This window comes from Corapipo altera, unplaced genomic scaffold (assembly GCF_003945725.1).
Source record: "Corapipo altera isolate COAL_440 unplaced genomic scaffold, ASM394572v1 1, whole genome shotgun sequence".
Taxonomy (NCBI): Eukaryota; Metazoa; Chordata; class Aves; order Passeriformes; family Pipridae; genus Corapipo; species Corapipo altera.
Window position 1 is genome coordinate 6713965 of NW_020884873.1, and position 23616 is coordinate 6737580.

At 40.9% G+C, this 23616-nt stretch overlaps 1 protein-coding gene across 1 annotated transcript in view; it reads left to right on the plus strand.

The window, feature by feature from the left end:
- Nucleotides 1-19789, plus strand: part of KDM5A (lysine demethylase 5A) — a 50262-nt gene extending 30473 nt beyond the window's left edge. The window contains exons 19-28 of the mRNA XM_027654067.1: nt 1640-1995; nt 2507-2645; nt 3536-3715; nt 5165-5326; nt 6359-6910; nt 7689-7832; nt 11110-11269; nt 11788-12008; nt 14130-14540; nt 16708-19789. Coding sequence (XP_027509868.1) covers nt 1640-1995; nt 2507-2645; nt 3536-3715; nt 5165-5326; nt 6359-6910; nt 7689-7832; nt 11110-11269; nt 11788-12008; nt 14130-14540; nt 16708-16920 — 2538 coding nt within the window. The 3' untranslated portion in view covers nt 16921-19789. The remainder of the gene's footprint in view (nt 1-1639; nt 1996-2506; nt 2646-3535; nt 3716-5164; nt 5327-6358; nt 6911-7688; nt 7833-11109; nt 11270-11787; nt 12009-14129; nt 14541-16707) is intronic.
- The last annotated feature ends 3827 nt before the right edge of the window (nt 19790-23616 follow it).

Genomic DNA, 23616 nt, shown 5'->3' on the forward strand with positions numbered 1-23616 from the left:
ATCAACATCTTTATCATTCAGAGGTGTTCTTTAATGAGTTTCCCAGCAGCTGGTAGAGAGTGGAAAGTGTATTCTCATCCTCATAGGATAGGGTGGTTTTACTACCCTTCTTTCCACATAAACCTCAAAAATATATATTTATACTAATATTTATTAATGAAATGTTAGCGTCATGTATTAATAGACCTGTAAAATTGTTCTCAAAGGGCTTTTTTGTTTGTAATGTGTTTTAAAACCTACTTCTAATTAAAACTTAATTCACAGATGACAGAGCTGCAGGCGTACAGTAAACTCTTAACAGTTTTAATTTGTATTTTTGTCTAAATACTTTTTCCCAACTAGCCTTTCTTCCCCCAAACCCCGGCATTAGGAAACTGGTTCTAGTTCAAGTACTCTGCCTGTGCACGTGCATGTTCTCAAAGCTTCAACATCATCACTTGCCAATAAATAAATATTATCATTTTACTGGTTACAAACTGTAGTCTCTTAGTTTATGAATGAAGTCACATAATGATCACTTATGCCTAAGCACTCACTAGCTTTCAGCATGGCATTTGAAGTCAATTATCCATCATAATGAATAGCAAAATAATTGTCATGTTGGATGATGAGTATTTTCTAACACAAAAGGCATTGTAATTATTAAACTGTAATAATTTACTGTTGTCACTATGCAGCATTCAGTGTATGTTCCCTAAATCAAAATCTTTATAATGTGGGTCTTGTTCTTTCTTATAAATGCTTTCTGGTTTCCAGGCAGTCATGAGAAGAATCATCAGCAAGAAAGGGCAGGAAGCTAAGGGTTAGGAAATGGAGGTTTTGCTCCTCATAGTGCCATCGACTTGCTGTCAGAAATACCTGTCTTTTTTTAAGAGACTTGGGAGTGAATCAATTCAATATACTGGTTGAATGTCCTTGAATGAATCTCCTGCAGAGATTCTTTCCTGTCTGCTGGCTTTGGTTTTTTTCATTGCAGTGCCAAAACATGAGGATGAGGACAACTGCAGCAGTGCAGTTGGCTTTCTGTGAAATTGTCTCCTTTAATAAGAGGGCTTTGCATTTTCATTTCTTTCCTTTGTGCAATAAACCCCTGATGCTTTTAAGTGGTGGGCCTGGTTTAGGAAATAATGAAAATATAATCATTGTTAACTTCAGTGATCTTTTGGAATTTATGTTCTCTTACATCTCTGGCTTGTTATTTCTCCTCAGCATGTCTTGTTTTGCTGTGTATTGCCATCATTACTGTAATGCCCCAACACTGTATTGAAATGATGGTCTGTTTGCAGAATTCCCCTTTCTTCCCACTATGTTAAAATTATGTTGACTGGGCAGTGCTAAATATTCTGTTTTGTTGGGGTCTGTAGTCATTTGCAATCATACTATTTTTGGTGTAGAGTTCGATGCAGCTAATATGCCTCGGGTATGAAACATTAGGCCATCAAATAAGTTAGATGGTCTGTTACTTAATATGTGTCAGACTTGATGGCTTGTGACAGCTAGCTGGCATGGTCTTTAGAAGCTCTGACTGATGATGTGATGATCACAAACAAATTCACAGCTGACTGATCCCTCAGTCAGATTTCCCTTTTGATTCTGTGGGCGTTTTTCCCTAATTGATTTGTACTGTATGTTACTTCAGAATCTGCTGGATGATGTGGAAGAATTTCATGAGCGTGCTCAAGAAGCTATGATGGATGAGATCCCAGACTCTTCCAAGCTGCAGGAGTTAATAGACATGGGCTCTGGCCTTTATGTAGAACTTCCCGAGCTGCCAAGGCTGAAGCAAGAACTGCAGCAGGCACGGTGGCTGGATGAGGTGAGGTCCACCCTCTTGGATCCCCAGAGAGTCACCCTGGATGTGATGAAGAAGCTGATTGACTCAGGTGTGGGCTTGGCACCACACCATGCTGTAGAGAAAGCCATGGCTGAGCTGCAGGAGCTGCTCACAGTCTCAGAGAGGTGGGAGGAGAAGGCCAAGGTCTGCCTGCAGGCCAGGTGAGTGTTCCTTTGCAAACTGTTCTTACAGGTCACGCACTTCCGTGTTTCTCATCCTCTTTTGAGGAGTGTGGTGAAGAGTCGGGTCTTTGCAGCTGTAGTGCCTTTGTTCTTTTGGGGTGATTTTTTTACCTCCCAGCAGTTGGATTGCTCAAGAGTGGGATTTGAGGTTGTTGATGAATTGCAGAAGTGTTGATTCCCTGTGATGTTGCACAGTGGCCAGAGGCTGAGAGTGTTGCTGCTGTCTTTGCTATTCATCCCCCTCAACAAAGAACCCTGAGTATGCTACCCAGGACTGCTTTCTTGATGTTAGGGAGCTGTGATGCTGTGCCCTTTTGAATTTGACTGTGCAAAGTCCATCTTTGGTAGGTGGTAGCACCCTCCAAGCATAGAGCCATGGTGTCCTACACTGCAGTGTAGTGATGAAGTTGCATCACCAGCCTGTCAGATTTATAGGTGTAGTTAACTGGCATTTTGAGAGAAGGCTGGAACTGGGTTTTTCTTACTCTAGACCACGCCAAAGTATGATGGCTCTGGAGGGCATCGTGAATGAAGCAAAGAACATCCCTGCTTACCTGCCCAATGTGCTGGCACTGAAAGAAGCCCTGCAGCGGGCTAGAGACTGGACAGCCAAAGTGGAGGCCATTCAGGTAGGGGTTTCAGCAGGGACTGGAATCTTCTGCTTGCATATATTTAGACGTGTCCTTTGTTCCTAGCACCTCTACCCACAAAGGTGACCTGAAGGAAAGCTTTGCTATAGCTGTTAAATGTATAGCTGGTGTGCTTGAATTTAATTTTCTTTTTGTGCTCTTGTTTCCCCCTTGGCTATCCCAATTTCTGTTTCCCTTCCTTTTATGCATTTTAGGGGGATGTAAAAGCTGGCAAATTCATTATGGTGTGGTATTTGGTATCGAAACTGTTTGGCATACTGTCGGTGGAAATATTTAGCTGCAGCAGAAGATGCTCTGCTCACAGGTCTTCAGTTTTGAATCTGGCTATGGAAATGCATTTTATTTGTGTTTTCTCCCCAAAATGGTGTCAGGTTTAATGGCACTGGTGGCTAGAATTTTCTGTCTGAAATAGATGAATTAGCTCAGTAGCCTTCCTTTCTATTAGTCTACCCACAGAACTTGATCCAGACATCTGTGATATTTCTAGGTGTTTATCTCTGGACTACAACTGCTAGTCTTCTATCAGGTATTTGTTGGAAATTGAACTGATAATCCCAATGGATTTCACATCAACCCATGTACAACTCACACGTAATAGCTCACTGTTAAGCAGACAACATTTAAGACAATGGTATAGAAATGGAGTGTTGTCTTATTTCCTAAGCCAACTGGCTTGTGACTGTTGAAATAAAAGCTGTATGAGATGGATTTGTAAAATAACAGTAGGATTGAAATGTTGCCCTCCTTTCCTTTAACACGGAACTCTGTTTTAGTCAGTGACAAAATAGCGTACAGCTTGCAAGTAAGCTGGCAACTGATGTGTATATAATGGTGGAACCGTTGGCTTAGAAAAATTTCTTTCATCCCAGAATGGGAGCAACTATGCCTACCTGGAGCAACTGGAGAGCTTGTCTGCCAAAGGCCGCCCAATACCGGTGCGTCTGGATGCACTGCCACAGCTGGAGTCTCAGGTAGCTGCAGCACGTGCCTGGAGAGAGCGCACAGGAAGGACCTTCCTGAAGAAGAACTCGAGCTACAGTCTGTTACAGGTGAGCAGCACTTCTATCAGCCTTCAGAAACTCACCTTGATGGCCCCCAGTGGTCCAGAGCGAAGAGCTGCTTCAGCTACAGTGGATTACAGCTCTTTTTCAGAATAAAATAGGATTTCAGCTGTTCTCAGGGGAAAAGAATGAAAAGGGTGAAGAGAAAGGTAAAACGTTCTGTTTGGTTAGTCTTGGTTTATATATGGACAACCTCATCTGTTACTTTTGAAGACAGAGGGAAAGCAAAGGATTTCTTTGTGTCACTGTAGAAGTGTAGGCCTGAAACAGCCACAGACACTGTCTTGAATTGATGCATGTTTTAACTTGCCTTCCTGCTTAAATGCTAAGAAAATAGATTCCATATTTTATAAACTGTTTAACTATAAGAAAAATTAAATCAACTACTCTTTATTTCACTTCAATGAATCTAGTCACTGTCTTTCTTTTAATGAAAATCAATCATGTGTTTGAAGATCTATCATATCTACTTGACAGGCTTCCCTTTTCTAGGGAAAATAATTCAAGTTTGGTCAACTGCTGTATTTTTCATTCTCTTATATTGTTGTTAATTCTATGCAGTTTGTCTTCACTTTTAGTGAGATGTCCAAAACCAGACAGCATCCTCTCTCTCTGGCTTCCTGAGTGCCACATGCCACATGAAGTGCAATAATTACACCTTGTGTCTCAAAGGGGATACTGATGTTTAATGTTCCCAGTAGGATCTGCCCCTATTGCCACAACATCACACTGATTTCTGTTTGCTTTGTCGTAGACTCTAGATACAATTTTTTTTCCTCTGTATTCTTCTGCCTAACTAGTTATTTAGTATGTTCTGGTTTTGCGTTTTCCTAAATGTAGCAATTTGAACTTTCCTATGTTGAATTTAATTGCTAGATTTCATATTTAAGTATGCATTCCAACTAGTCAGGATAACTTAAAATTTTATTCTTGTCCTTAAAAGTGCTCTCGTAATACTGATATTAAAAGGCTTATAGCATATTTTTAGTTTTCTTTCAGCCACTAAATTGCTGATGTAAATATGAAATAATGACAGATTTTTAAGACTTGTCATTAATAAAGGCCTTTGAAGCAAATGTTAAACTACTGATATCTAACTGCATACAGTATTTTGGTTAGCTATTTCTATGGTAGCTTAATCATGAAAACACAGTGGCTTTCAATTTGACCTGCCATGTTATGTTGGTACTGATTACATTCAAATTTCATAAGTATGAAATACTTTTATCCTTTTCTGTTTATTCTCTTGTAGCATTAGTTGACAGATATCAAAGGTGTTAGATTGCTGAGTATTTCTTGCTCTCTGGTGACATTGTTGTAATTCCTCTATTAGATGTTCTCATATGGTGTCCCTGATACCACAAGGTTATAGATTAGAACTTTTTTCTGTTCTTGGCATCCTTAGCTCTGACAGTATAAGTTTTCTTGGCATTATAGGTTCTGAGCCCTCGCACTGATATTGGTGTTTATGGGAGCAGTAAGAATAGGCGGAAGAGGGCAAAGGAGTTGATGGAGAAGGAAAAGGAAAAAGATCTTGACTTGGAATCCCTGAGTGAACTGGAGGATGGGCTGGAGGAGGCCAGGGACACTGCAGCTGTGGTAAGGAGCGATGAAAGGTGGTATCTCCTGATACATTATCTCTAATCTGTGTAGAAATCTTATGGAAGAACTGATAAATGAATCTCAGTGAAACAGGTCTCTCATAATATGATGTTTGACACAAGAATATGGTTCAGCTTTAGTTGCAGTGAAAGTAGGGGGAAGCACAGTTCAGAGTGTAAGTGCTGGTATTTAGTATGAGTTGGGCTGTGTGTAACTCTTAAATGCTCTTGGCTTAATATCTGTGGCTGCTCATCTGATATTAACATTTACTGAAATCACGTTGCAGTAATGTGCAGTGAGGTGCAGCTCTGCCTTAACCAGTACCAAGACATATTTGGTTAGGTCAACTTTGAGGGCAGCCTGTAAACGCTTGGTCACGGACACTAGGCTGGAGGGAGTGTTTTGTTTGATTCCTCCTTTTTAGGAGGATATTCATGCAGCTTATCAGATGAATTTGCTGTCATCTGGCTGCCCTTTCTCTGGGAACAAAGAAAATATATGCAGGCTCATTAATATGGCTTATACACAGTCTGTTTTACAGTATGCTTTGTTATAGTTACTTGAATGGAAACACTGAGCAAATGCAAGTTGCTTCAGAAGATATATGGTCACTCAGATGCTTCTGGTGCTGAGTCAACATTGAAACAATGCTCAGCTGCATTGTCTCAGTAGGCAAATAGATGGAACAGATTCTGACTTCTTCCCTGGAGTCAAAACCTGTTCTTCTGGTGGTCTTTTGACAGATATAATTATAAACTTCAGAAACTTTGTACATATTGAGAAGGTTATCTTAAGTTTACATGGTATCTCTGTCAGAAGGACTCAGGGAGTAATGAGTAATTGAGGAGGAGGTATCTTAGCTAAAGTTTTAATTAGATCACACAACTCCTAAGATTTGGGCTAGTTTAAATAGGAAGATATCTTGGTATGTTTGGGTTTGGTTTTTTTTTTCTTTTCCTGTGTTACTAATAAAATGAAATCTCTCTTAGCTGTGAATGTCACGACCTGCTTTTTGTCCTTTTTGGGTAGGTGGCTGTATTCAAGGATCGGGAACAGAAGGAGATTGAAGCCATGCATGCTCTCAGGGCAGCTAACCTGGCCAAGATGACTATGGTGGACCGAATCGAAGAAGTCAAATTCTGTATCTGCCGCAAAACAGCGAGTGGATTCATGCTGCAGTGCGAGCTGTGCAAAGACTGGTTCCATAGCGGCTGCGTGCCCCTTCCCAAAACAAGTTCTCAGAAGAAGGGCTCTAGCTGGCAGGCCAAAGAAGTGAAGTTCCTGTGTCCCCTCTGCATGCGTTCCCGAAGGCCGCGGCTGGAGACGATCCTGTCCCTGCTGGTGTCCCTGCAGAAGCTGCCGGTGCGGCTGCCGGAGGGGGAGGCCCTGCAGTGCCTGACGGAACGGGCCATGAGCTGGCAGGACCGAGCGCGGCAGGCACTGGCCACTGACGAGTTGTCCTCTGCTCTGGCCAAGCTTTCTGTGCTCAGCCAGAGAATGGTGGAGCAGGCAGCACGGGAGAAAACAGAGAAAATCATCAGTGCAGAGCTACAGAAAGCAGCAGCTAACCCCGACCTGCAGGTAGGGATGGGGGTATCTTGCTCTTTACTGTACCTATCCTAATTCAGTGTGTCGAAATGCCTTGTCTGTCTTGGAGAAGCTTGAGGAGAGAGGAGGAGAGTTAAAAGCTGAGGATTAGATGTGTTGAAACTACTTAGTTTGGAGCTCCTCAGGCTCTGGCTGCTTCTGTCAGCTACATGCTGCTGCAGGAACAGCTCTATGGCTTTGTGCTCAGTCAGTAGCAACTGCTGAAGGTGCCTGTAAGAAACATCACATCAGTCATAACAGCTGGGTATGGGCATGGAGCTGTGTAAAGCAGTTGCTACCTTGGTGTCTGAATTCCATTTCCCTCTTTTCAGAATCCAAGGTCTCAGTATTTATGATTTCTGATGGATTGTCATTCCTAGGCATTTAGTGTCTTGTTAGTAAGTTCCAGTGAGGCCTGTAGGGAAGGCAGTGGTGCTTTCACAGCTGACCTCTTCACCTTGAGATGGGGGTCACGTGATGCTGTGATGAAGAAGTTTGTACAACCACAAGCTGTAATTCGTAGCACTGAACAGCAGTATCTAGATCTTTCTAGTTCCTATTGTTCAAAAACATGGAATCAAAATCTAATGGAAGCTTTGCCTTGGGTATCTCCCTATTTTTCTTCACATCTTGCTGTAACTAGTCTTTTCTGTGACTGTCCAGGTAGTTGCCCTCAGGCCAAAAGAAGCACTTCTTTGTCAGTAACTCTGTAGCTTTTCTGCAGATTTTTCTGGAAATTTTGTTTCATTCTCATATTTCATTTTTCTTTTAGGGACACCTGACTAGTTTTCAGCAGTCAGCCTTTAACAGAGTGATAGGGAGTGTGTCCTCATCCCCACGGCAGACTTTGGATTATGATGATGAAGAGACAGACTCTGATGAAGACATCAGGGAGACATATGGCTATGACATAAAGGTAAGTGTGGTTTATCTGCGTGGAATTAATCCAGAACACCTGTCTTCTATTAATTCATTTATTTCAGAGTATATTTTGTATCTTAAGCTATTTATGTATATTCTACTCTGGCTCTTGTAGCAGAAGTACTTCTTGATTTTTATCTCAATGTTTCAGTTCTGAGGGAATTTTTTAATGTTTTTATTCAAAATTTCCAGACCTGTGTGAATTTCAAAAGGCACTTTTTAGTGGTAAGGAAAAAGATAAACTTACAAAGATATTTGTATTTATAATACCGTGGAGGATGAACATTATCTTTATGCCCCATTCAAAGATATAATGAGTCATAAAAGTGTCTGTATGGAGAGCTCTTCAAAAGTTTTTGCTACAGCAAAAAAATTAGTCTTTGAAACCTGCATGCTATGTAAGAAGTTTCCTGATGTCAGAACTTCTTTCATGTTTTCCTACTTTTCTCTTCATTCAACCCTCATATAAAAGAGGTACATGTGTTCCATTTTGGACGTGTGGAAATATTCGATACTGGATGTCTGGATCGTGGTGTTGTAAAATTAGTGTCTGGATTCAGTTCAGAAATTGTACCTGCAGTCAAATTTTTCAAGTATTTTAACTAGAGGAGAACTTCCATGAGAAAAGGCAATTGTGGAGATAACCAAGTGTTTTCCATGTGTTGAAATGTCCTTTTGATAAATGTAGAGACAAAAGCAATGCCACTGGTTCTTCTTGAGCAGTGTTTTCTTTTTAGCGATAGTGTCATTTTTACCTTAAAAGATGCTGTCTTAAGAGACAGTGTGGTCATGTAAATTCTTCTAAGGCAGATATTCTGGTTTATAAAGACCTGGACAGCACATTCTCCAGGTATGATTTGCTGCAATCTCCTATTTTTAGTGTTTTGTTTCTCTGCAGCTTTGTGCATATACTCAGATTTTTCTTGTAGTCCCATGTGAAATGCCAACAAGAGTACATTGCAGTTGGGTGCTGCAGCTTTTAATTAAATTCCTTGTATATACAAAAATAATTTCCAAAATGTTCTTTACATCAGCAGTCATAATAAGGCATTTCTGAAAGATGTGGTATTTTCTGAGGCTGTGATAAAGCATATGTCAAGAAAGATGGCATATGCTTGTCAGGATCTGAGGGTTTTGCAGGAGCATCATTTCATTTGTTTAATGATTCTGTTGTCATCATTTAAAAATCTGTTACTTAACCCTTTTGATTTGGATGTCCATCACTGTACGTAATCATAGAAACCTAAAAGTAAAAAACCACTGAAGCAAAGCTGCTAGGTACCAGAAATGTCTTTTGTCAGGTCAACTAACATGTTGGGAATAGAAAACAAATCTTCAGGCAACCAAATTCTTTAGGTTTAAACTAGGAGAAGCGAAGTTCAAAAGAAACAGCAAAGTTGTTCAGAAAGTAATTACTTTTAGACTTTTGGCTTTTAAGGGTTGAGTTTTTTCATAATGCATAATACATAAACATTTTCCAGTGTGTTTAAGAAAAATGCAGATCATGATGCATTGTGTATGAATTTGCTCTTAACTTCTTGTGGAAGTAATCCCTGTATCCCCAAGGGTCCTGTATTTCGAAACCCACATTCTCTGGCTTCTCAGGTGCACAGTTGTTATGGAAATACATGTGAAAAAGGCCTGTTTGATCATAGTGTGTCTTCTAATTAAATCATTGTTCTTGCCAATAAATACTTCATTATGAGTGCGATAGCTAGATTTGTTTTAAGATTTCTTTCAATCAGGATAATTCACTGTGAATTTTCTTTGCCTGTTATTTTCATTTTTTTTGTCTCGTATTTTTCTCATTTCTTTGCACTTGTGTTGCCTATGGCCACTAAATGGTGATTTTTTAAAAAATCAATTTACATATTAGTCCTGAACTTTCTTTAATGTAGTATGAGATACCCATAACAAGATACTGTATGAGATATAAACTTTATGGTGTAGGGAGAAGTATCTTCTTTCTGAGTATATTTATTCTACCTTTTCATCTGGGCGATTTAAATTTGAATTTCCCACTTATAGTTTTGTACAGAAATCATTAGTGTGCACTTCACGTCCTTTTAAACGTGTAACTGAAAGCCAGAGAGAGAGACTACCATTCTTAAACTCCCTTTTTATGTCATGAAATGACAGTGTCTGGGTGGTACAATTTCCTGAGTTGGCCATTTTGGGACCCACACAACTAATCTTCAGGTAAATATTGTCAATAACTGCTCTGTAGCCTTTCTCTTTTTTTAAGCCAGCTTCTTGTTTTTAATGTTTTCTGAAAGATTTCATTCGTACACGGTGTGCTAAATATGTTAAACCTGTTGTCCAGTTCCATCACACACATGATGAAACAGCTGGATTCTGGAAAGTGCTGTGAAAATAAATGGTTGGTTGAGGACATTGTCCTAGCTGATTTCACCTCCAGGGGCGAGTAAGAAGAGGGGGATAAATTAGTACTAGGGAGCATCAGGGAATCTACTCAGGTGGGCTTGTGCTTCTCTGGTTTCTCTGCCTAATGTAATGCAGAGTCAAACAAAGCTGCTCCCACTGCCAAGAGATTCCTAATGTCTCTTGTCCTAATGGGTCCAGCTGCACATGAAGGCGTATGTCCCACTTCAGTGTGATGTATCCAAACAGTCAAACATCCATCTTGCCCAATACCTTGAATGTGTTCAGAGTCTTACACAACTCATTTTGCTGAGCACAAGCCAGCAAATGTTTGTGGAAATATTCACAACAGTCTTAGCTGTTACAGCCCTCTTCTTTCAGTGTTTGGTCCTGTCTTAAAATGATTCAAGACTGACATAAAAGTCCTAATCCTTGGAAAACACCGGATTTTGATATTTGTGGCTGTGCTGGACCTCACCTGTAAGATCTTTCTACAGTCACTCAGCACACCCCTGCTTTACTACAGATGCCTGTCTTTGTGGTTTTGCAGTCAATTTTTTCAAGCAAAATAATAAATTATGTAGGCTAAGAGTAAGCATCCTTTGGTTATGTTGACTTCTGAAGACCATACTTTAGGGACTGCTGAGTGAGGAAACTCATCAAGTGTTTCTCTTGCAGTAACTATAAATCTACTGACCTATCTCCATAGTTTCTGTATTCCTCCATTATTTAAGTAGGGATATAATTTGTAGCTTTTGCACATGGCCTTGGTGTCTCTGGTGGGGTGTTTCAGAGTCGGGTTTTAGAACAGCTCAGTCTTAGTAGAATTTCCTTTGAAGTAGGTATTTTCTGGATCCAAATGTTGCATGTTTTCTGTGGGTCTCTTTCAGGACAATGCCAGTGTAAAATCTTCCAGCAGCTTGGAGCCTAATTTGTTTTGTGATGAGGAAATCCCTATTAAATCAGAGGAAGTGGTGACACACATGTGGACTGCTCCCTCCTTCTGTGCCGAACACGCGTATTCGTCTGCTTCTAAAAGCTGCTCTCAAGGTATTCCCTTTTGTGCACGTTGAGATAAAATTAAATAGATAACTGGGATGAGCAGTCAGTAAGGAGGGGAACTGCTCTGTCACCCCTGCTAGTTGTACAGAATATGTCTGTAAGAAGGTACAGCAGAGTTACATTGCACTTAGTTTGCTGATGACTCATTTATAGACCTGTGTCAATGCGTTTTGCCTGGGATTGTCTCCCTCTTCACAGTGTTGTAGAAAGTATGTAATTTCTTTTGGTTTTCATCTCTTTATCTTTATATGACTTTGCCAGGGGGAGGTTTAGATTGACTTTTAGGAAAAATTTCTTCACTGGAAGGGTGGTCAGACATTGGAACAGGCTACCCAGTGAAATGGTGCGATCACCATCCCTGGAAGCGTTCGAAAAACATGTGGATGTGGCACTTGGGGACATGGTTTAGTGCTGGGCTTGGCAGTGCCAGGTTAACAGTTGGACTCAATGGTCTTAGAGGTCTTTTCCAGCCTTAATGATTCTATGACCTGCCTCCTGTCTGAAAGGTTCTAGCACTCCAAGGAAGCAACCTCGGAAGAGTCCACTGGTACCTCGCAGTTTGGAGCCCCCTGTATTGGAGCTGTCACCCGGAGCAAAAGCTCAGCTGGAAGATCTAATGATGGTGGGAGATCTACTGGAGGTATCGCTGGATGAAACTCAGCACATCTGGCGGATTTTACAGGCGACTCACCCACCCTCTGAGGAGAGGTTTCTTCACGTCATGGAGGTATGGAACTTGAAGAAATACTCTGATGTGGAACAAAAATCCCACCACATTACGTTGCTGGGGTTTTTTTAATATAGTCTTGGGTAGTTGAGTGCTTAGTTGCTTGACATGTTTCGATTTCAACTGGGGGGAGTAGTAGATTCCAGAAAATTACAGAACAAGAGACCCAGAATTTCAGTTCTTGTTCACTCATGCCGTAGCACTGTCCTCCACAATTAACCATATTTAGAACAGTTTTCTCAAGCAGTTCCATATGCAAACCTTATTTTAGAAAATATGGGGTTAGGAAAGGAAACACTGTTCTTGATTATGCTTGGAAACAGAACTAATCTGCAAAAGAGTTACAAAAAAACATTTAGAAAGATAGAAAGTCTACACATGGCTTATATAACTTGATACTTATATGTTACTGAACTTTGTTACTGGGGAAAGAACATTTATTTTTTAGTAAAATGTGGTTTGGTCATGCAGGTAATAAGATTCCTGTTCTTCCTCAGAATAGCATAGACATAGAAATTTTTTTATTAATATACTTTGAAGATGTCCTGGTTGCTTTGCTCAGCTGACAGTGAATCAGATGGGTTTATCTGCTGATTCTGAGGTCGAGTCAAAATCACTTGGCCATGTTTGTGCAGTGGGCAAGGGGTGTGTGCTGGAAGAGGTCAACTCCTGTGTTGAAGAACTCGACTGGAACCCATTCTTTATCATCTGTCAGCTGCAGTTAGGGGTTAGTTTGACTATGTGTGGCTATGGAGTATGTGATTGCTTTTTGGGTTATGCACAGGAAGCACATAGAAGATGGCTCTTTCTTGATTTCTTGGTGGTGTACAGTAATACAAGATGGAAGGTTGCATGCTGTGAAGGTTAGATGAGCACATTAATTGGTGTCTCATTTTCTGAATGCTTTCCATATACAATGGATGAGTTAAAAGTGTTGCCAAACTGCCATCAGTTAGGGCAGTAGTATAAAACTGACCCTGCCTCCCAAGCACTGCTTTACCACTTTTCAACCTGAGTACTTTCTAAGCTTAATGTTCTTTTAATATAATAGTTTTGGTGTGGAGTTGATTGAAGAACAGTTTGGACGCCAGTAAATAACAATTTATAAATAGTATTCCAGACTGTTATATTAATAGTTAAGCAGAGCTTTTTTTCAGGGGAATGGGGTAAGGGGTGTGGGATGTGTATGTCTTATGACATTTTGTGGTTAACCCTTACGAATACTTGTTTGACCAGAACTACTCATTTTGAATTGAATATTTTCCATGTCTGTTTACATACAAAATAAGTAGACTTTTGTTAAATAATCTTGAGAGGATTTGGTTTTGGGTGGAGTAGCTATATTAAGTAGTGTACAGTAAACAGAGTGTCTTTACTCACCTGTAGTATGTTCTTAATCTATTAATAATTACTTAAGTGTATAGCTGGATTAACTGAAATTGAGTCAATCCTGTTCGTACAGAGGAGCTATACATGTGAATCTTTCAGATATAAATAGGACTTGTCACTTGAATGCTACCTGCAGGGACAGAGTTTGCCAGTTTTAAACCTCACTTCTGATCTGAATCTGTTATTTAAGAGCTGTCGATGACGCCAGGATATTTACAATGTCTGCCAGTTTGGAAGCTTTTCAAATAACTGATGTTACTTTTTTCTCTTGCTTGAGTTGATGATCCATTTTAAGAATTCACCAATTACGCTGTGTTAATCTCCAAAATAGCAGTTGCTTTCTCTCAAAAGTAATTACAGGCAAGACTGACCTTGGATGAAAAATAAGCAAGAGCATCTAACAAATTATTAATCTTCTCAACTTCTATTAAAAAACAGTGTGAGAAGGGAGTTGTAATTGCTTATTTTGCTTCCTTACCCTTGCTGATGATTTACTTTTTCCACGGGGTATTTTTGATTGATTGTACTTTGACACAGTTGATAACACTGAATTTTTTCAGATATGGTGAAAATAAAGTTAAGTGTCTTTTGCTCAGAATTTGTAATGATGTTGTTGAGTAGGTTTCTTCATACCATGTCAGCGTAATGGTAGAGGTAAGTACATCTCTCAGACATCAAGTTTGCAGGAAATTTGCATTTGAATAAAAATCTCTCTTCACTCTTTCCATGAAGGATGACAGCATGGATGAAAAACCGCTGAAAATGAGAGGGAGAGACTCTTCTGAGAGGAAGCGGAAACGAAAACTGGAGAGAGCAGAGCAATTCTTTGGAGATATGAAGCAAAAATCTAAAGAGCTGAAAAAACTGGAAAAACCTAAGAAGAAGAAGCTAAAACTCACCATGGATAAGACCAAGGAGCTCAACAAGCTGGCGAAGAAACTGGCTAAGGAGGAGGAGCGGAAGAAGAAGCGAGAGAAGGCAGTTGTTGCCAAGGTAGAACTAGTAAAGGAGAGCACAGAGAAGAAAAGAGAGAAGAAGATTCTAGATATTCCTTCTAAGTACGACTGGTCAGGAGCAGAAGAGTCTGATGATGAGAATGCCGTGTGTGCTGCACAGAACTGCCAAAGGCCCTGCAAGGACAAAGTGAGTTTTCCCTTAGTTCTGTCACAGGCAATTCCATGCAAAGTCAAACCTCCTCTGTGCCATTTAATGTTTAGATTGAACAGCGTGAGAAACTGAAGTGGTGTGATGAGAAATGAGAGAGGATGGAGTAGTACTTGGGTAGGTACACAGGTGTAGATGTAGCAGATTAAATTGTAGAACTTCCTTCCTCTCTTAGGTACTTTAAAACAGGAAAAGATGAAAAATCAGAATCTGGGTAAAGGTCTCGGTTGGGAAGTTTAACTTCTTCAAGCTGTGTAATTTTTTGTTGACTATGTGCAACATGCATTGGCTGATTCAAAGGATTAATTCTTTGACTCAGATAGAAATGTTCCTGTGTTTCTGAGCAGGAGTGGGATGTGCGATGTTCCTAAATGAAGTAAATTTTCTGTATTTCTTGCATACAGTCTGTGAACAGTGATGCTGCAGGCTGAGTGATCTACCAACTTCAGTGCTTCATTTTTCTTGTTGGAGATGAATAATCAGTGATTTTTAGACCTGATTGGATTATTACAAAAGAAACTTGATCTGCTTGTCTCTGTGCTACTGCCTGTCCTAATTGTCAGCTTTTAACACTGACTAATCGATGATCAAAAAAAGTTTTTTCAAAATGTTTTTTTTTTAGAAAGTAGAAAAAACACACCCCAAATAACTGTGGGATTGAGACTATACTGCACTGACTTGCACAAGAGAGAGTAGGAGTAAGTGCAAATAGAAAGAACTTATTTCTTGTTGTGCAGAATTGAAACACTGAGTTCAAGTCTTCATTGGAACAGTCAAAAAGACCAGTTAAAAGACCAGTTTTGAAGTCTTAAAGTTAGATCAAGGTTAGAAATTACACTCAGTCACTCAAAATATGATAGTCTTTTTATTCTCTTTACTTCACAGGTGATATTTACCTCATATTAGTACATTTTTATGGAAATTGAGATTGTAAGTGGGAGGAGAGGGCCTTTAAGCTCCTATTATAAATAAGGTTGTACTGAATTTGTCAAACTTCCATGAATGAAACTGAGTAAAATTCCTGATTGTATAATCAAAGTTTTTAATGGAATGACTGCCTTGCCATAAGGTTGGATGTACTTCAGTACATTTGTCAGGTGAACACCATACATATGTACTCGTATGACAAGTTAAACGTGGCAGGTACAGGAATGTAAGGACTGAAGCTGCAGCTGTTGGTGGCCATTACTAGTCACTTTGAAAATATGTTCAGGAGTAGTTTGCTACAAACTAAAGGAAAAATATTGAGATGATAATGTTTCTTCATTTTGATAGGTTGGCACTAGTGCTATTTTCCTAATATGTTATCATGTTCCTCTGTGAGGTGAAAGCAGAACTACAACAGTAACAATTTTTATAGCTGTACCAATGCATGCCATTAGAATGGAGAATCTGTGTTTCTTATCCTGCAGATCACAGTTTCCGCCCACTGGCTCAAATTAACATGGACTTTTATTCAGGGAATTGCAGAAATCAAGTAATGAATCTTTTTTCCTTCCTAAGTTTTAATTTACTTTTTTCTGGTTTTCCCAATTGTTCTATAGCAAGTTCAACTCAAAGTCTGAAATATTCTAGGTTAGATGTTATGATGTTTAGGACTTAGAGTTGTGTGTGCATTTTTTGGCATTGGTGACCAGCTGTATACCCAATATGTAGCTGGTAGAAAAGTATTAAAGCTATTGATGTCATGTGGCTATTTCCCCCCCCCCCGAAAACCATCAAGTCCTTTTGTTTTCTGTAATTTTTAGGCTTCAAAAGCTGCCATTTGATAATGCATCTAAGAGGATGTATATAATTTAGAATGTGTATTTGTAGACTTTCATCTATGCTGAAGTAATGTCCCTGAGTGCCTTCTTGTTTTAAATGTGTTCTAGCACACCTGCTTTCATTTGAGGAGAGCTGAGTCATCTTCCTCAATAGCAGTAGTGTATATTTGTATTGTTGTGGTCTAAGGACGCAAGAGGTTTGTTGGAAGAGAGTTATTTTTCATTAAACTGAAGCAGTTTATTAAAACAAGCTCTGTAGGGCATTAATTTGTACCCAAAAGCTGTTATGTACTAGGCACCTCAGCTGGGTTTAATGGAAGGTGTTTTCTTCATGTAAACTGTGCCTGTCCTTCCTTGTAACGTGCTGTGCTCTCTTGCAGGTGGACTGGGTGCAGTGTGACGGTGGCTGCGATGAGTGGTTCCATCAAGTCTGTGTCGGTGTCTCTCCCGAAATGGCTGAGAATGAAGATTACATCTGTATAAACTGTGCAAAGAAACCCCTGCAGGGACCCAGCAGCCCTGCTCACGCACCACCTCCTCCCTTCTTGTTGAGCTACAAACTACCAATGGAAGATCTTAAGGAGACAAGTTAGCAACTACTCGATGCCCAGAACTTGTTGGGAAATGGACCACTGAAACCCTACAGGAAGAGAGGGTTTGAAGCTAATGTAGCCACTGAGCTTCACTTCCAAGGATGTACAGACCTGCAGCAGAGTTGGTCCGTTCCTTACAGCTGGCTTCCTTCATACAATGGGAATGTCAAGGCACAGTGGTACCGACTCATCTATGCAGACACCGCCTGAATTAGGAGCTCCAGCCAGTGTTTTCTGACTTGAGTGTTTCCATCTTTGAGTGTGGCTGTTGCTCTTAGAGACTGAGCAAACTCGAGGCTGTTAGATTAGACACTTCAGGGTGTTAGAAGTACATGTTGGCAGTGGAGCTGGCCTGGAATTGGTGGGCACAGGCTGGAGCTTTTGGGCCTATCAGGTTATCCTAAGGAGGTGACTTCAGAAGTTATCTTTTGCCTCTCCATGCCAGCCCAGAGCATTGAGTAATGTATTGGGAGAGTTAAATTGCCTCCATATCCAGGCAGCTAACACTACACTATAAGGATGGGAGCAAGTGGATGAATTTCTTTTCATTTCTCTTTTGTAGCTAAAGGGCAGAGGAGCTCATAATCTCAGAAATCAGCAAAGGTTGTGTTTACCAAAAAAGAAACCCAACTCTACTCCACTAGGCAAAACTTTTTCCTCGGTGGGAAACAGCCGATCTTCCTGTCCTGAGGAGGGCCAGAAAACATTGATAATGTCCAGCTAGGCCAGAACTTGGGAAGAGCAGAGTGCTTCCCTTTCCGTGGGGATGCCCTCTCCTTTTCTAGGCTTTGCTTAGAGTTCTGCACTCCTGCACATTAAAGTTGTCTCGCGCAGGATGGAGCTGGCGAGGAGGTACAGCACCCAGGGCACCAGCTGCTGAGATCTGTACCCAGGGATGGGAAGGAAAGAAGACAGCCCACTTACCTCAGAGGGCTTGAGCACATGTGCTTCTGTGAAAAGTTTCACTCACAACTATTTCCAGTATCACCAGGCTACGGGCATGGCCTCCTGTGATACCACAAGCAGTCTGCAGATACTGTTCACAGTGCAAATCCCCCTCCCTGCTGGCTTTGCTGGATGTGCACCAGTGTACAATCAGCAACAGTTCTTGTTTGAAGTCGCCCCTGGCTTTGCCAGAGGACCAGAGGGGCTTGGGGTCATCCTGGGTGACAGTTGTTTTAGTAAATCCATTTTTAAAGAAGGACTTGTTTTTACTTTTTTCTAAATGTCTCAGACTACTGACTTGTTCTATAAATAGATTATTTTTCTTTGATTTTTTTATACTTACCACTGTTAACCAGCAGCACAGACAGAGGTTCACAAAGCAAAAACCTGCCCGTGGGCTTGGGTTTTTTTACTCCATTCCTTCCTTGTAGTACAAGGAATTAGCAGTTACCTTCCCCATTCTAGCTTGACCAGCTGCCTGTGTTTAAATAGGTAAATACATTTCATGTGCTACCTTTGTGTTTGGGTTTGTTCCTATTAGTGGGGCATCTGGGCCTTAATAGTCCAGTGGATGCTGGCTTTGTGTATGTGAATGTCTGAAGTCAGCCACTGAGCTGTCTCCCCCCTCCACTCGCTCCCTATTGTGTTTCCATTCTTCTGCAGTTCTAGGAGTGTTGTAAGTAGTGTCCAGTCTTACTAGGAGCTGGATTGGGATTTAAAGAAATATTGACAAAAACAAAAGTGTGCTGTCTTGACTATTCTGTGTCCCTTCTCTTGTTCTCTAATATTTGGAAGTTTATTTATCTGGCAGAATTATCCATCCAAAAAAAAAAAAAATACTCAGCTCAGGTAGATGGAGCTTTATTGCTTTCTTTTCTTTGTGCCTGCTACCTGAGAAGAGGAAGATGTGCAAAAATAAGATGGAGGGCAGAAAATACGGGGTCTTGGGGGCTCTAAGTGCAAATTGGGCACAGACTTTTAATTCCCGCTCCTTAAAGACTAAAATGGTGTTAAAGCAAAAGCAAACTCTGGTTAAGCATGTGGCTGAACGGGCACTCTAGCAAACTTAAGAGTATTATTTGTTTACTTATTTATGAAGGAGTCTATGCTATAGCTAGACATACCCTCTTTTTGCCTCCAGTTAAATTTTTTTCTTCTCAATGTACACTTAGTTTTGGTAAACTGATTTAAACAGTTGTTACTTTCCTTCAAGCTTTAACTGATGGTACTACATAAATGTTTCCCTATATGGAGTGGATAGACTATCTGTCACAGATGTTTAATCGTTCCAGAAGTAGACTAGTACAAGATTTCTTAAGGAATCCCAGTGTTCTGTATTCTTTCCTGACTCCTAGAATCCGTGACACAACAGGGAAAATATGGTTAGCATATCCTGTTAGCCACTGAGCATATCCTCTTAACCATTCCTGCATTCTCTGTCGCGATAAAGTCGTTGTTATGTGTAATCACCATCAACTGGAAAAGAGATCTTTGAGTAAATCTGCATTGCATGTTCCTGTTTCTCTGCGTAGAAGGTGTGGTGGAGAATGTTAACAGTAGCACTGGTTACAACAAGATGGAAACAAACAGCTGTATGATGCAACAGTCCTCATTCTGCTTGTAACAAGCACAGGAAGGAGTAAACAACAGAAAGAAATGTGCAAATCATGTGCAAAAGTCACATTTTTAGTAGCTGTTTTTCGTATAGCCTTTTCATAGAGCCTCTATTTCACTGTCGAAAGGAGGTTGCCACACTTTTTCTTGTTACAGGTGTCTCGTCTGATTTTGGATAAGGTGTTCATAAACTGAAGACCATTATTAGCTTCACATCTTATTGTTTTAAGCTTGTTTTTTAAGAACGTAATTCCTATCAAAGGATTGCTGATAGTATGAACTTATGAATAAATGTTAACTTTTGGAAAAATCTGTAGATATGTAGTTAGTGGTTGAAAAACCTAAAGCTACAGCTGTGGTATTGTCTCCAGATCTTAGGGGTTTGAATTTTTATAAAAACATATGTAAAGAAGCAACCCGAACTTGAGCTAAGGTAATAATGTTCTTACAGGTCTACTACTGCTGTAGAAAAAAATCTCTCACGCTTTGGGGACAAAATCTCAGTATATAAAAAACATTAGCTCGTGTGTATATAGAAAAGTACATCTTAATGCCTACAAAGGCTACTAGCCACTGTTTATGTTGGGTTTTTTTCCGTGTGTCTGACACATAAGGTCAAAGAAATCACCTGAGCTGTTGTGAGGGGCTGAAAATGGCCAGGACTTGAGTGGTGTGTCTTATACAAACTGTGTGGTTTCAAGCTTTCTTTGTAAAACCCAGAGCCTGGAATTTGGCAGCTTTACTTGCAGAGAGAGAAATGGCACTCCTGACCTTTGGTACCATTGCTTTTAGGATTTATTGGTTTGACAGATCATCTGTAGCTGAATGCTTGTGCAGCCTGGACTGTTAATGAGGGCTTAAGGTAATATTGATGATATTATGGAAATTATCTTGAGGGATTGGAATACAGTCACACAGCACAAGATAACAGACAGTTGTCTGTTACATTAGCCACACTGTGAAGCTTGCATTGATCTTTTCAGTTTTTAGAACCATAGAGTAAATTTAGGTTGGAGGGTACTTCTGGAGGTCATATGGGTCAACCTCCTGACTAGAGCAGTGCTGATGTTGAAAGGGGGTGAAGTTTTTCAGGGCTGTGTCCAATAAAATTTTGAGAATTTCCAGAAATGAGCATTTAACAACCTCTGACTTCCTGTTTGGTTTTGTGGTATCTTCAGCACAAACTTTTATCTAATGTACAGAGTCTCCCTTGCTGTAGCTCGCCTGTTGCCACTTAAAGAGTCTGGCTCCATGTTTTCTGCAACCATCCATGAGGTAGTTGAAGACTGCAGGTCCTGCAGCCTTAATTTCCAAGCTGAACAAACCCAGCTCAGCTGCCTTGAGCCATGTCATGAGCTGCAGCCTTCTAACAGACTTAGTAGTCCTCAACTGGACTTCCTACAGGTTGGTCATGTCTGGTTTTGTAATGAGGAGCCCCAGACTGGATAATCATATTCCGGGTACATCTTACAAGTGTTGAATACGTGAGGAAAATAACTTCCTTGAACTTGCTGCCCGTGCTTTTACTGTGCAGGCTGGTACAGTGCTGGCCTTTATAGCTGCAAGTACTGCTGACTGCTATTCATTGTGGCCACTGTTAGTCCCCAGGTCTTTTGGTTTCTTATTTCTTATGTGCAGGGCTAATGGACTTAACAAACCTTCTATCAGCACATCACTTCAGCCAGTCAAGATCCAGTTGAATGGGAGTTCTCTCCTCCCATGTTTTGAGGTGTCCTGCTCCTGTCCTCCACCAGCATTGTTTCATGTCATCTGCAAACATGAGTGTGCTCTATCCCACCACCCAGGTGGGTAAGACATAAACCAGTAGTCTCCAGTACCAGCTCCTGAGGTACTGCACTTGGAGCTGGCCACCTCCTAGATTTCAAATTGTTGACTACTGAAGTCTGAGCACACAAGTCCACCCCATTTTCCACCCCCATTGTATGTTGTCCGTCCATTCCACAGGTATGTTTTTGCAGTGAGTCTGGGTAAATGCCCACTGCTTTCCCCTTGTCCTTATAGTTCATCACAGAAGACACCCAGATTGGGCTAGGGTTATAGTGGTGACTGTTACCAGTCACCTTAACCCTCGTGGGACTGGACATGGCTTTGAGGAGGATTCCATAATCTTCCTCCCCTTCATTGAATGGGCAGAATGTACAGAAGAGTTCATCACAACCCATCAATAAAATGATCTTCCATACAGATGTTTTCCTAGGCTTCATTCATCATCGTGGCATATCAAATTTGAAGACAAAAACTACAGCCTATCTGAACTGCAGTTTTTAAGATGTGTGGAAAACTAAGTGGCAGAACCAGAGGTTTCTCAGTGGTCTGCTCATACCTAACTCCATGTGGGCCTGTGAGCAGGTATGTCAGTCCCTTACATGTAGATAACACGTCCAGGCTGCTGTGGTTGAAGTCTCTCAGTGTTACTGATGCGTGGTCCTTTTGTACACAGTTTTTTGCACTGGAAGAAAGACATAATACAAGGAGCATGAACAGGGGCATCTCATCTCCTAGGAGAAACAACACAGTCTGCAGCCTTCATTCAACAGTAGTGTGTGTACTAGGCAGGTGTCTGAGGAGAGCTATCACTTTCATTTTTCTGTTGTTCTAATAACAGTTTATTAGAGTAAACACAACACAGAGTTGTAGCAAAACAAAGCAAAAAGTAATCAGATATTCACTAGTTGCCTATCAGATGTATCTTGCTGTCATCCTAGGTACATTTTGCATACCTTTAAAAATAATGACTGATTGAGGGAACCGCTGTACAATAGCAGTCATTTTGTGTGTTGGAAATGGAAGGTTTTAAAAGGGTGGGAAAAGTTTCTTACAATCATTCCTGAAAAAACTTCTCAAAACCCCTGTGAGATGTTGAGAACTGGTCTGCTAAAAGCAAGATTTGAGCCTTACTCCGGTTAGATGAAAATGAAAAGCAGAGAACCTCACATCCTCTCCAGCTGTGGTCACTGAGAATGTGTTTGGTCAGCGTGCCTGCACCAAACAGGAACTCTGTTTGGAGCACCAAGGCAGTGGGGAGGTGCTATAAATCCAGCCCTTATCAGAATTCTAGCCATGCTGGCTTTGGGAGGGTGATAAATGCGTAGGACAGCTGGAAACTGCACAGCAAGACATTGAGAGCATCGAGCTTTATGTAACGAGACGGCTCAGTACAAATGAGTGTGAAGTTGCAAGGTAAAGGAAATGAAAGCAGCAGGGATTTATTGAAAAACAGATATACCTGTAAGGAGACATGCATTGAATGCCTTTGAAACAAAAGCCCTGCTGCAGTGAATAGTTGTAATCCTAGGTGGGGCATTGTGTCTTAGTTGGAGGCTTTCCAGAGGTCAATTTTTGGCAGTCTGCGCATGTGCACCACACCACACCTCCCCTCAAAAGTCATTTAAAGACAAGTGCCAGAGGGAACTGCTACAGGTGTTAATACCCGAGGAGAGCAACCACCTCTGAACACACAGGTCCTGAGATGATGGCTGATGGCTCTAGCCAGCCTGGCACCTGTTTTTAATGGATGGGTGATGTGCCAGCTGATCGAACTGCTGCATCCTTTTCCAGGTTGATGCAGTCTGTGCTCAGCCTTGCAGCAGCTCAGTTCACCCCCCGGGCAGTGGGCACACTTGTTGCTCCTCAGAGAAATGAGGTGTTTGCAACTGCTGTTCTATGATAGCAATGGGGCCCACACAAATCTGTACTATGAATTTGAGAAACAGCTCAGGTAAACACATTCTGTTTACTCCTGTCAGCTAATGATTTAACTTTTCGTTTATACAGCTGGATATTTAGTTAGCCAGGTCTTGTGTGTGTCTCTGCAATGGCGTTAACAGAGCAAAATACTGTAAAGATCAAAATCTAGACATTACCAGTGCATTGATAGTGTTGCATCCCATTATTTTCTTTCCGGACAGTCTCTCAAGCAGGAGAGAGGCAGGAGTTGGATGCTTTAGCTTTCCCTAGGAACAGTCTTGGGAGAGATAATTGCTGCACACCAGTGTCTGAGAACACCTGGTGAAGAATTGGGATCACTTGGTAGCAACCCTGCCCAGTGCTGATGAACCAACCCCCAGGTGAGTGTGTGGTGCTTCTGCTCTTCACCTGTTGCTGGAAGGAGGTGAT